The 14,695-nt window shown below is 35.0% G+C and overlaps 1 protein-coding gene across 2 annotated transcripts; it reads right to left on the bottom strand.

Moving 5' to 3' along the window:
- Positions 1–5,249: 5,249 nt before the first annotated feature.
- LOC128030411 (protoporphyrinogen oxidase) lies at positions 5,250–14,695 on the bottom strand. Of its 2 annotated transcripts, none has more exons than XM_052618022.1 (13): positions 14,547–14,695; positions 13,677–13,822; positions 13,210–13,344; positions 12,278–12,393; positions 12,066–12,198; positions 11,775–11,919; positions 10,463–10,656; positions 10,297–10,360; positions 9,877–9,995; positions 9,543–9,656; positions 8,229–8,378; positions 6,595–6,637; positions 5,250–6,502 (listed from the first exon to the last, which is right to left on the bottom strand). In XM_052618022.1, exons 2-13 carry the CDS (start codon positions 13,761–13,763, stop codon positions 6,369–6,371), a joined length of 1,434 nt encoding a protein of 477 aa, XP_052473982.1. In that variant the 5' UTR covers positions 13,764–13,822; positions 14,547–14,695; the 3' UTR covers positions 5,250–6,368. The 2 variants fall into 2 exon arrangements, with proteins under 2 accessions (XP_052473982.1, XP_052473983.1); XM_052618023.1 differs by having other exon boundaries at positions 13,677–13,807; positions 14,547–14,603.

The following is a 14,695-nucleotide window of genomic DNA, read 5'->3' as shown; positions in this document are numbered from 1 at the left end:
CTTTCTATTCGCCCCATTGGTCGTCCACTCTCCAGGTGACCAGAGGTCACACACAGATGCTCTTTACTGATATAAGGAAGTCAGTATTGTGACAAACAATAGAGGCAACAGAAGACCGCTGATGGACAGTTCGGCCTCCAGAGGACCTTCCTCATGTGTAATGAACCTGCAATGGCACAATGACGGTTGCCAGATTAAATCAGATGCGTATCATGGGAGGAAAAGGACATCTTAAACGAAAGCAACACCTTTTATTATCCTGGAATATTTTTTAGCACTGTAAAAAATTGTATCTGGTGCTGTTTTACAGAAACCTATGTTAATTCTCCATGTAAGATTTGCAAATTTCTATTCCCTTAGCTAAGTTAAAGGTGCTGTAGGGAACTTTTGTAAAAAAAAATTTTTTTTTACATATTTATTAAAACTGTCATTATGTCCTGACAGTAGAATATGAGACAGATAATCTGTGAAAATAATCAAGCTCCTCTGGCTCCTCCCAGTGGTCCTATTGCCATTTGCAGAAACTCCATCTCTCCCGGTAAAAAATAACCAATCAGAGCTGCGGTCCGTAACTTTGTTTGTGTTCAAAATGTAGAAAAATGTATATAATAAGCGAGTACACCATGAATCCATTTTCCAAACCGTGTTTTTGGCTTGTCCTGAATCACTAGGGTGCACCTATAATAAGTGTTTATATTCGGACTATTTTAGATTGCTTCGGGGATACCGCGGCGGAGTAACCCAGTACCTTTGTGATTCTTCATAGACATAAACAGAGAGAAGTAGTTCCGGCTACGATGTTCTTCCGCAAGACGCAAGCAGTTCTGTTTATTAACCGCTAGAGCGTCAAAAGTTCCCTACCGCAGCTTTAAGTGAAAAGTAAATGGATGGATTCTGACGATGTTTCTTCAATATGGCATCTGGTCCTAAATAACCATAGATTTACTTGATAATTATAATTATTTTAATTTTTTGGTTTGCATACTCTTCTTAAGTTCTAACAACATTCAGGAACAAATTATTGACCTCACAACCTTAAAGGTTCTTTAAGGCATAGATGGTTCCATGAAGAACCTTTAACATCCATTGAACAGAGCTATATATTTATATAAGTACCGGCTTTTAAGGTTGAAATAATCTGTTTGTAATTTTATTGAACCATTTTTCATATTCATTTTCACTTGTTAATGAATTGAGCATATTTATAATCAACTATTTGGCAAACCAGTCCAGCTGACAAGAGCCCAAAACCTCTCTAAAGCCGTGCAGCAAAGCAGATGAGCATGATCTTCTGATGCTCATCTGAGAATCCATCCAACAGTGAATGCTGAGCACACAACAATCATTCCTGGAGAAAAGCTTGTCACTGCGTTATAAACAAGAAGGGAACGGTTCAGAGGCTGACGTTGTTTTCTTTTTTTTTGCTAATGAGAGATCACATAGGGAAGAAAATCATTTTATCATATTTGTTTGTACAGTAGCTCTTGATGCATGAAAACATTGTAAAGGTAAATCATCTCTGATTATCAAACGCTCTTAGGTGCAGCAGTGGTAATAAATCAGTAAATTTGCTGATGTGGGGTGAATGAATAATGAATAACTCACAAAAGCATGCAAATTTACAGTTAAAACTTTAAATGAAAAGTATCTTAAAATAATGTAGTATCTTAAAATAATGTAGAAAGAAATACATATTACTTTTGTTACTTACAATTAAACCTTCTAACAGGCCGTTCTCAGACAGTTAGAGTAGGCACTACATACTCAGCCCCAATAGTGTTAAATACTGGAGCACCTCAAGGTTGCTGTCTTAGTCCTTTATTATATAGTCTGTATACTTATGACTGTATTGCAAAATATCCCACAAATAGTATTGTGAAATTTGCAGACGATACTACAGTGGTAGGACTTATTGACAACAATAATGAAACTGCCTATAGGGATGAGGTAAGTAATTTGATCAAGTGGTGCCGAAGAAATAATTTGTCCCTGAATGTGGGGAAAACTAAGGAGGTCATCATAGATTTTAGAAGAAATAAACCCACACATACACCTGTCTACATCAATAACTCTGCAGTTGAAATTGTTAATACTTTTAAGTTTTTAGGCATTCATATTTCAGACTCCCTTTCATGGTCTTTCCACATCACCTGTGCCATTAAGAAGGCACACCAGAGACTTTACTTCTTGAGGTGTCTTAAGAAATATGGTATGTCTCAAAATATTTTAAAGAAATTTTACCGTTGTACAATTGAGAGTATACTGACAGGTAATATTACAGTGTGGTTTGGAAGGGCTACTTCAAGTGAATTGAATCTTCTGACGAAGGTGGTTAAAACCGCATCAAAAATTATTGGGGTTCCACTGGAATCACTACAGGATATTTATTGGAAACGCAGCACTGGGAAGGCACTGAGAATTATACAGGATGTTAGTCATCCGGCACATAGCCTCTTCTCCCAACTCCCATCAGGGAGACGTTGGCAGAGCATCCCAACACGTACGTCACGTTTTAGGGACAGTTTTTATCCACAGGCCGTAAGGCTACTGAACGATAGTGTAAGAGGAAGGAGGGCTGAGGTTTGAGCGTATGTTTTTTTATTTTATTTTTAGTTTATTTTATTCTATTCTATCTTATTATTGACTGGTGCTGAGAGAGTGCTGAGGCACATTGTATTTCATTGCTGTGGTACTCTGTACGAATATGCATATGACAATAAACTGAACTGAACTGAACTGAACTGAACTGAACTGAAAATGATCAAGCTTGAGCTGGCCCACAGATATTTTAGCATTTCAGCGATTAAAGTCAGAATGAATTTACCTAATCTGAAATATGATATTCAATGAAAAAAGTGGTTTGGGGCTTGATTTCATTCATCAGGAACTGAATGGGTTGGAGAAGTGGTTTTTACATACCTGAATGAAGCAAAGGTGCATTATAATATCAGTTTACCTTCTTGCAAAAAACAAAATGCAACTTTATTTAGGACAGTGTTCAAAATCAGGCCTGGAAATGCTATTATAAGCTTAAAAAAAATCCAGAGATGATCTAACTGGCTGTTTCCGTGGATTTATCATTATTATGCACAGCACTGGTTAAAGAGTATGTCAAAACACAAACAAGTCTTAATTATAATATTTTATTCTGAGAATGTGAAGCCAAATGGTATGTTAGAGACGTAGGGGTATTTAGTGACCCAGATTGAGCATGAAATATATGTAGACGGCAGAGTCCACCAAACAGCTTTTATAATCATAATTGGATGCCATTTGGCTTGTGATTTTGGTACATTAGGTCACTCTTTCAACAAGGGAACGTGCTGTGTACCCACAGAATGATATAAACAGAAAGAAAAAGACAACAGACACTTTTGTGTGTGTTTGATCAAAATGTCTTATGTTCACCAAGGCTGCATTTATTTGATCAACAGTGCAGTAAATACAGTAATCATGTGAAATCTGATTAAATTTTAACCATCTGTTTTCTATTTTAAAATACTTTATAATGTAATTTATTGCTGTGTTGGCAAAGCTAAATTTTTCAGCAGCCATCACTCCAGTCTTCAGTGTCACATGATTTTAAGAAATCATTCAAATATGATGATTTGGTCCATTTTTTTTTTTTTTTTTTTTTTTTTTTAGATCGAACATTTAAAACAGTATTTTATGAATTGGATCATGGTTGTAGTCCTTACATAGCAAGATGCTGAAGTACACAGCTATATACCAAATAAACAAATGGGCACAAAATAGAATTGAATGGAAATAATGAATAAATAATGTTTACGTTAGAAAATAAACTAATTTTGAAATATAACAAAAAATAATCTATCATGAATTGTTGACTTGACATAGAGATATAAGAATCACAATCATGAGTAATAAGGGAGCTATAATAATTTTTAAAGTCACACTGGGAGATATAAAGTCACAATTATGAGTAATAAAGTCCCACTGGAGGATATTATAATCATATTAAGTCAGAATTATGAGAAACAAGTTACCACTGTGAGATACAGCAACAACGTGTTTACACTGATTGATACATTAGACATTACACTGGCACAGCTATCTATGAAATTAACATCTGCCTGAGACGCCAGGCAATTACACACTTTAGTGGTCATCATTGAAAGATAAACATTATTGTACAAAAATATACTGCAATTGGCTTCGAGTATATCTTAGACAGCCGCTGTAAATATCGGTACATTCGGCATTTGTCGTGTATGCTTCAAGCTGTATAACCAAACAAGGATAAAATTGTCTTAAGTATCCCAGAAATAAAAGAGAGGGACATAACATCTCACAGCAGAACTGCTGCCAGGCATCTTAACAACTCTGATTCTGTCAGGACTCAGGAGTTCAGCAGAGGAAGGCTGCCAACAGCTCCCCGAGGAATTTTACAAGAGATTCCTTCACACATCAAATGACTGTCTAGCAATGCCTCTTTTGTGCGCTTCCATTTTCTCTTTTATAGCCATATGTTTCATTTTCCCCAATGCTTTAGACATAACCATATGCTGTCCTTTTTTATTATTGAAATTAAGGCACTGAAGTGAGTGAATGCGATCAACGATTCCTCTCAAATACTAGTTATAAGATGAAATAAATGTCTCGTGTAATCGCTCATTTAGTGTTTTAACCGTGAAAAGACGTCAGTAAAACAGCTCGTCACGTAGCAGTTACCAGGCATGTCATCAGTGTCCACAGCTCCTTGAGAGAAGAGTATTTAGCTAAATATTAGCCTATATATTAATTATATATTCATTCATTGACGTTCAAAATTGTGGTGAACATCAGGAAATCTCTTAAAATGTGCAAATTACAAAACCAATGAGGAACAACACATTTCAAGGTTGCTGGCAGGCACAGCTTTCTTTGTCTGTGTTTGACGGTGTGCGTACTGTCAAATAACTTTCCAACTGAACTGTCAACAGACCAAGAGGTGGAAACAACAGAAGCACGTCACTGCAGACAATTGGTGAACTTGCCATTTGTCAGATAATGGTTTCAGGGGTGGCTGTGTAATTTGCACATTAAATATTTCATATTTGTCCCGTTTTATTAATGTAAACTCCTCGTTAGCTGCAGGTTTATTTGCTTTAAACTGTACTGGCACTCTCAGTTGAATCTACTCGTCTTTCTTAATGGATAGAAGTTATTAAAGAATTTTTACATGCAACAAACCAAACACATATAATTTATTATCATATTTAAAGAGCCAGTGAACTGAGACAATCACATAAAAAGAAATGATTCATTTATTGAGTGGTTGTCAGAAAAAAACATTGCGGTTTTTCATGAAATTATTGTTGTTAAAAAATCACATTCACTATAAGCACCTAAGGTTGAAAGCAGCACAATCAGTCTTCGTTGCATATGGATCCATAATGATATCTAGGCACACTATGAAAAAGGCACACTATTTTTGCATACTGAACCTGCGTGACACATTAAGAAAAATGCTTTGCAAACAATATGTGTGTGAAACAATTGGCTCTCAAGCACCCATTAAAGGTCTGGTTCTCAGAGTAATTGTATACTTTTTTTTCCCTTTTGAAAGTCAATGACAATGCAGAATGTCATAGCCATTTCCAATTTGCTGCTTGGCTTAAATGCAAAATAGAAGTTGTAAATTTGCCATCGAAGCCACTTCAGTGTAATGGTGTAAAATGTTCAGTGCAAAATGTTTTTTAGTGCAACCTGATGTAATGGCACTTCATCTCAGCCTTGTCAAAATACCTGAAAACTACCATCTTCTTTCAGACAAATGGAAGAGATGAGTTAAAATATACTGCATTTTGAAAATCTAAGTCTGCCCCTGGCCATTACTGATAGATGCTGAGGGGACATGAATGCAGGTCAGAATAACCTTTACTAATGGCAAAATTGATTCAGACAGACTTTTTGGGTGAGATACAAGTAGCAATTGACAATTTTCCAGCCCAAGATGTCAAACTTTAATGAAACTGACTGATGAAAATATATTATATTCCTCATTTAAGTGCCCCTTATTTTTAAACATAAATGAGAATTTAGGGATTAAAAAAAAAAAAAAATAGAAAGGCAATGGAGCACCAAAAATAAAATATTTTCTTTGAAAACAGTCTTCCTAACTTCAGGAATAAAGGTGATGAAATAAAATTTAATCAGTTTTGCTTCTTGAGTTAATGTTTAGATATTTCGATTTTATTTGGAAAACAAAACATATGATTTATCAAATTATATTGAAATATACTTAAAGTAAAGCATGTTGTTCATACGGTAGTGTATATTTTTCAGATGCTTCCCATGAATCACAAAACGGAGATCACAAAACCTATAATATTCAATAAAAGCAGACAAAATTAAGTTAGCAGAAGTCATGTTTTCCCAACGAGGCCCTCAGCTGCAGTCCGTCCGCTAAATACAACATCATTGACAGAGACACCATCGTAGGACGCTCCCGCCAGTGTAAGGGGCAGATTGTGGTTGCTGATGTATTGCCTCATCTTTTCTGAAAATAAGAAACAGCACACACAAACTGTCCCTTATTAACACGATCAGGGAAAGGATAGTGGAATGAGTTTGGGTGATTAATAAACTCACCAAGTCGTTTCCAGTGTCCTAAATGATACTGCGGAATGCAGTTCTGAAAAAAAAAATAAAAAAAAAATAACAGGAGTCACAGAGCAGAGAAAAACTCAAAAGAAATTACATTCATTAATATAAAAAAGTTTAAAAAAATTTTATATATGAGATTCCAGATAAAGTAGCTGCCTGAATATATTTTCTCTTTGTGAGAGTGTATAAGGGTAATTCAACTGTTCAGAAGACAATGAGACAATGTAGCATCAAAAAATTACGAGTATGTGCGTGTGGGTGCACTAAGGTGGAAATTTTCTTCTTGCTCTATGACCATATAATTAAGAATAAGTCAGTCAGAAATGAAGTAGAGCAGCTGGTTGCTCCTCTTGCCCCCACAACACCAGTCTGTCATCTCCAGCCTGAAAACGAGAGACCCTCCCAGAGCCCCCCTGTTCTGCTCACTGAACTCCCAGAACCATAGAGATGGAGAGCAGGGGCAACGTTTAAAGAAAGGGACCATCAGCCCTGATTTATGGCAGAGCAGAACCACAGAGAGAGCTGTGAGCTCCATGAAGCCGATGCTAAGCATGGTTGACTCAAGTCAGAGCTTGTATAGTAAAGATTGTTTGGCCTTTCTTCAAATGAATGTGAATTAATGGGGCCATAGTCTAGACTTCTGTAGCAATTTCATTTTTCTTCCCAGATCCACCAAAGTTCAACCAAATTTTGTTTTACACTAATGTTTTACACCCTTTCTCTGACCCAGTGAATTGCACTGGCTAATTTTTCCATTTTACTATCTTTAAGACTTACATGCATAACTGCTATGTTATGATTGAGTCAACATTATTTAACATTATTTATCAACTTTATGTAACAAATGGTTTCTAACTTCAAAAGAGCAGAAAAAGTAAACTAACTCCGTAAACTACCTATATATATATATATATATATATATATATATATATATATATATATATATATATATATATATATATATATATATATAATAGTATAATATAAATAGTTAAAAATATAGTATTTAAAAAATATATTATTATTAATTGATCAAAGACATTTTTTTTCATATTTTTTATTTCATAATAGCAATAACTCAAGGCTATATTCACATATCTATGTCTATATATATATATATAATAAAATAATAAAAAAAACGATTCTTGTTATTATTATTATTATTATATATTTTAAATGACTTTACTAATAATAATTTATTAGAATTAAAATTAATATTTTTTTTATATTTTATAAGTACTTACATTCATATATATCATATATCTATTTTTTAACAATATTTTACACTTACAATTTATAGAAACAAAATGCATCTTCAAATTTCCTATTATTTTATAATGGCAATAACCAACTTAAGGGTACATACAGTTTACATACATTTTATAAAAATGTTCTTTTTCTTGATTAAAGTTTTTAAAGATGTAACACCGTGAATATGTATATAACAATTTAATAACAATGTTTGTAATTATTTTTTGCAGTTATTTTTCCTATTTGCATACATTTTATAATTGCTATAATATACTTAACGCCATATTTACAGAGACTTCAGGCACTCCCCTCGCCTGTGGTAAAATCACTGTAATGGCTTATTGCTTTATTTCAACACACAGTCTCACCTTGAGTAAAGCGACGCGACTCCATACAGGTTGAGAGTTTACGCCCAGGTGAGAGGTCACAGCCTGGGTGGCTCGTTCCAACAGCGTCTGCTTCGTCACTGAATCAGGATGCCCGAATGTCTGCTCAAACCACGCGCCCCCCATCATCACCTGGAGTCAAACACACACACAGCTAGAGCACTGAGCAGCAGTGATTACACTAGACAACTAGAAATGGCTTCTGTGATGATAACAGCTGGATCATCCTCACTCACAGGAGCACTGCTTCCCCAGCTGGAGGGAGTAGCATCATGTTATTCAGGTTGCTAACACTGCTCAAAGCATATTTCATCTCCTCTAATGGCACTCTGAATCTAGATGTTTCTGGCCTCTCGACTACAGAGATGTTTTCAAGCAGGGAGAAACAACATGTTCTAAGCAAAGGACATCTAACTATTAAATTAATAATGATTTAAGTGGGGGAGAAATTAATAATGCATTAGCAATTTTTGTTGTTGTGAGGACCACAGAGTACCGAAGGCTATTTTTATTACCGCATGTAATATGTTCCTGATAGGGGAAGGGGGAGGAATTCATATCAGAGACTCGCAAATCGCTGATGGGGCTACTCGTTTATAGACGAATCTCTCCAGAGACCTTGTCTTTAAAGTAAAGATTGGATTTTCTGTATGCAATTTTTCTTGTCACTTTCATGTTGCCAGATGTTCTATTTTACAACACTTACATGTTTTTATCACCCTTTTATATTAAAAATAATAAAATACTTTAGAAAGACATTTTACAAAAATATCCTCAACATTCATATTTATACATTTTATTTTTGTGGATATTGTGCAACACATATTACTGGAGTTGGTAAGATTAAAAAAGAAAGAAAAATCTTATGCTCACCAAGGCTTTATTTTTTTAATTGATAAAAAATGTATAAATAATAATGATAAAAATAATAAATAAATAAATATATACAAATAGTAAAATGTGGCTGCAATTTTAAATAACTTTTTTCTATTTTAATATTAGAATTAAATTCTAATTCATATGAATTTAGCATCATAACTCCAGTCCTCAGTGTCACATGATCCTTCAGAAATCATTCTAATATGCTGATTCGATGCTCAGAAAACATTTATTATTAGTATCATCAATGTTGTGTTGCTTGACTTAGCATTTACTCACTTTTGTGACAATGTAACAGTTTGTCACTTTTGGCAAATTTAAGGTGTCTTTGCAGAATTAAACTATACATTTCTTTAAAAAAAAGGAAAAAAAATTACTCTAGTTAAAAGGTAAAAAAAAAAAACTTCTCAGTCTCACCGTCAGTCTAGTGGTCAATCCTCCACTCCGATTGTGTTGGGGAAAGGGAACAGAGTCATACACCACCCCCAACAGACCTGGATCTTCAGAGGAAGGCACCAAATGTCCAAAACCCTAAAATATAAAGAGCACGTGCACATATACCATACACATGCATTATGAATAAAGCCTACACACATATAAAGTTCTTTAATGCATTTACAATTAGGAAAGCTCTTCTATGCAAAGAGATTATGAACTGAACAGAGCAACCAAACTTCATGAGCATTTAATGGTTTATGGGTCTGCATTATATTTTGTCTCATGCATTTAAAATCACAGAGTGAAGTCTTACAGTAACAGGAAGGATGAAGCCTTCATATTCCAAATTCACCAGAGCAACGGTTACTAAAGCGATGGATCGCAGCTCTTCCGACAGAGGTTGAGCAGCAGGGGGCAGTACAGGTGCTAGTTCTGGTAAAAATAAACAGACATTAGTGTAAAATCTACTCTCTGTTAATGTATGTTGACTGGGTAGAGAGCAGTGTGTGAATCTACAGCGCCACAGCAATGGTGATCACATTTAACTTCAGCTGTGAGCTCGCAACGTTAACTGAACATCAGAAAATGCATTATAATGTAAATGCAAATGTAAATGCATTTCTATCGGACTTCAGCTTGAATCAATAATTAAAAGAACTCACTAAATTAGACTTAAAATTAAGCAAAAACCAGGAAACATTGGAGTACGCCACTGTAAGATGAGTGTATTTACCAGATGCAGGTAGTGTAGAAATCACATGATCAGCTTTCAAAGAGACCCCATCATCTAGTTTGATCTATTTAAAATATATTTTAACACTCAGCAAAAGATATTCAGTCAGCTCATCTTGTTTGAATGTCTAAAGAAGTTACGTCTTGCTGCTGGGCCATCATCTCACCTCCCAGCCTCCACTGTTCAGGTTCAGACTCTTCACTTTGGCATGATGATGAAGCTCCACTCGTTCTCGTCTCTTCAGCGTGTCCTCCAAGGCTTCTGGGAATGCCTGCATGCCTCTTTTAAGAGACCACTGAGTCCAAGACTCTTTAGATGCTCTCTTTGCCAAGTCTGAAGGGACTACTTTAGGACCACCTCCTTATATAATATGAATACAAACAAATATTAATCAGTAACACCTTCTATGAAATTAAACAATTATGCATTGCAAAACGTATTTTAATGTCTTATATCTAATGTATAATAAACACCAAAATCTATAAATGAGTAATTCTAAACAACTTACCCATAAATAATTTATATGTATTAAACTATTTAACCATGGTTAAAATACGTTATAAAAGCATAAAAACCTTTATAATAAATATTACTACCTATACATGGTTACACCTTTTAAAATAAATCATGGTTACAAGAAAGTACACTACACCTTTTAAAATTCATTAATTATATTGTTTTTATTTTTTATTTAACAAAAAAATTGTAAAAAAAAAAAAAAAAAACATTCCTGCCTTATGGTTTTAAAGGTGTAACTATGAATATATAAATATCATTATATAATGTGTTCCTGTAGTGGTAGAGCACTGCGCTATCAAGCGCAATGCTGGAGGTTCGATTGATATAAATGATAGGTAAAAACTGATAGCCTGAATGCACTGTAAGTCGCTTTGGATAAAAGCCTCTGCTAAATGCATACATTTTAATTTAATTTATGTAATGTGGCAATTTTACAGGGGTTGAATACGTACGCAAGCAAGATACTTACGCTTTTTATTTTTCCTACAAATATTTCCAATCAAGAACACAATGTCAAATTACGATAACTGATTTTAAGTTTCAGCACTTTCAAATCAAAGATCCATCAGAATGAAATTTCAGTGTACCATTTATAATCTTATAATACGAAAGAATTGGTCAGGGGTCTGAATACTTTTGCAAAGCACTGTATATATATATATATATATATATATATATATATATATATATATATATATGCACACACAAAATAATTACTTTTATAACTTTATTTAGCAATGCATTAAGCAAAGACATTTATAATGTTGGGAAATATTTCTATTTCAAACAAATGCTAAAAAATATCAAGCATATTATTATTACATGATATACAGTATATGAGCCAACAGGATTCAAAAATATTAATTAAAACTCAATGTTTATCATATTAATGCACTGCATGGTGGCATAGTGTAAAAAAGAAAGAAAAGCAGATTCTCCAGGCCCTTCTGTGCTCTCACCTGAACCCATCAGCATGCCCAGCATGATGGAGCCCCGAGACCGCTCTGCTTCATAAAGAGGAGGAAAGCAGGACCGTATGCTCAACTGTCTGCAGTCTCCTGCAAAAACCCCTCTACACAGGCTGTCTATGGCTATATCTGCCAGCTGCATGGAGAGATACAATCAGTTTCAGATTCTCTACTCTCACTAAACATTTGAGATTGATTTGTCATGGCAGCAAAGCACGTCGTACAAGACAAGGACAACATGGATCGTTTAGCAGGTCATTGAGCCTCCATGATGAATCTCACCTCAGTACCCAGTCGTCTGGACACAAATGCATGCACTGATTCATCCTCCTCTGTCCCTTTTCTGATCAGTATCTCCTTCAGAACGCTCTGAATTATGGGTCGAGAGAAAGGAGGGATTGTGCGGACAACCCCACTAGAGGAAAGGAAAAGAAGATATGAAATATTTATGACTTCAGATAAGTAACTGCACACACAGTGGTGTTTCCTCTCACCCAGGTCCTGATGGCATCTTGTGCAGCTGTCCCTTCACATACAGGAAGCGGTTCTTAGACGCCACATGATCCTTTGTAACAGGCAGGATTTCAGACTCAAGACCCAACTCTGAAACCTGCACAAGAAAACAATAACTAGAACAGTGTTCCTGCTTCAGAAATTTGAAGTCCTTTAAGGTCAGTACGGTTTCATTTTTAAACACATTCTTTAATTTAGCAAGGAAAAATTCAACTAGCCAAATGTGACAGTAAAGACATTTCTAAAGTTACAAAAGATTATTACTTCAAATGTATACTGTTCTTTAGAAGTTTACACCTACATCGTACAAAATCTGCTGTAATGACACTCTCTTGAAAGCATGTACAACAGAAAGCGGAAACTAGAGATTACAGTTTATAAAGTTTTAAATATGGATATTTGTCTTGTACAAACACATTGCTTCACTTTAAGAGGGCTTTATTAATGTGGAGTACTTTTTATGATGGATGGATGCCATTTTTTGGGCTTCAAAATCTTAACCCCCTTCATTGCCATTATAAAGCTTGGACATTTTTTTTTTTTTTTAAATAACTCTGACTGTATTCGTCTGAAACAAGAAAGTCATTCACACCTACGATAACTTAAAGGTGAGTAAACCATGGGGTAATTTTCATTTTTGGGCAATCTATTCCTTTAACTATTTACTTATATATATATATATATATATATATATATATATATATTGCTGTTTCCTCCCTATTTTATAAACGCAATAAACAATGAAAGTTTGTGAGTTACAATAAGTTTTTAGGTACAACCAAATTCTTTTGTTAAGTTGGTGGCAACTCATTTTCCAAACCAAATTTTAATATCAGAGATTACACGAATTTGATCACGTGAATTGAAATTCCTGAATTCATTCAGATTTCTCCATCAATTCACACATGCATACCATATTTAAAGTGTTCCGGCCGACGGCACCTGCAGGTCGCACCCCTCGTGGTCCCTGTTCAAACACGGCTCCATCATCCCTCCGTATGGAGCTCAACCAGCCCCCACATCTCCCAGATCTCTCCAACAGCACAATCTACATCAGCAGAGGTAGAGTGTGGTGTACAGTGGTAAAGGAAATGTGTTCTTATTTTGACTTTAAATGTGTTTTGACCTTCATGTTTAATGTAGCAATGAAAGCATATCGATTAAATCACAAATTCAGATTGAAAACTGGCAATAGCTTTAGCAGTAATGACCTTTGTTGCTTTATCAATGATTACAAGCTGGCTAGATCACAATGCTTCAGAGCAGCTCTGAACATGAGAAATGCATCGGGGGAAGAGTGCTTTTTTAGGAAAGTTGCATCTGTGGTGGAAAATCAACTCTCTGAAAAGATTTTATGGAAATTATTAGCAGATACTGTACCTTGGAAACATTAGGACTCTTGCTCAGATGATGGCAGGCCGACAGACCCCCAATCCCCCCACCAAGCACAGCTACAACCTTCTGCATTCAGCTCCAAACACTTCCACACCTGCAACAAAACTGACCAATGTCTAAAACGACAATGCCTGGTCAGTAAGATCATTTGTGAATAATATAACAAGCATTCTTATACTAAAGCATGCAACCTGTCCTTTTCTAATCCAAGAAAAAATAAACATTAAAGTTGAGCCACATTCAGTCACTCGGTCATACTGGACACTGAATGCATCTTTGACAGTTAACTAGACTTGAAAGATAATAATTAGGAAGGGTTTTCTACATTGGTGTGGGGCCCTGTGGGCTTGGATGGGAGTAACAGGGTGGTGGCCCCTGATAAGGTGAAGCAGCTGTCATTTATCATATTTAAACAAAAGAGGGAAGAAACATGTCAATACCAACTGTCCATTATCTGTTAACTGGTCAGAGTTAAACTTCAATCTTAAAATATAAATATATATGTTGTTAATTACGTAGAGTGTAGAGTGAGAATATTATAAAGTCAAGTCTGACAGCATATTTTACATGACGAGTCTAATATTTTAATACAGAAACGCGACAATGCACCCTGAAAATTAACATTTATTTATTGTAGCTAACGTTACTTAGAAAGAAGAGACATATTAAAACATCAATGACAATGTTTGCATTCTTTCTAACATATTTCATTTGCCTTTGCTAACATACAGTATAAACAGGAAGACAAAATGTGGAAATGTTAAAAAAAACTAAAAAACTACAAAAAAACAGAGGGACCACTAACTGAAAAAATATGAATTACATTCATAAGAATTGAGAAAAATCATTTGTTACCTGCATATAATTGTGTGATTTGGATAGCACGGCTTCTGCTGTTACATAAGATACACAAGAGTCTTGTGTAGGCGGCGACACGAGTGTTTCAAAATAAAAGTCCCACCCCGTTTCCGCAACTTACTCAGCATGTAATGGAGAACTTCAAC

This window comes from Carassius gibelio, chromosome A16 (assembly GCF_023724105.1).
Source record: "Carassius gibelio isolate Cgi1373 ecotype wild population from Czech Republic chromosome A16, carGib1.2-hapl.c, whole genome shotgun sequence".
NCBI classification, from domain to species: Eukaryota; Metazoa; Chordata; class Actinopteri; order Cypriniformes; family Cyprinidae; genus Carassius; species Carassius gibelio.
Note: the sequence above shows the minus strand (reverse complement) of the source record. Positions and strands in the feature narration are given on the sequence as shown.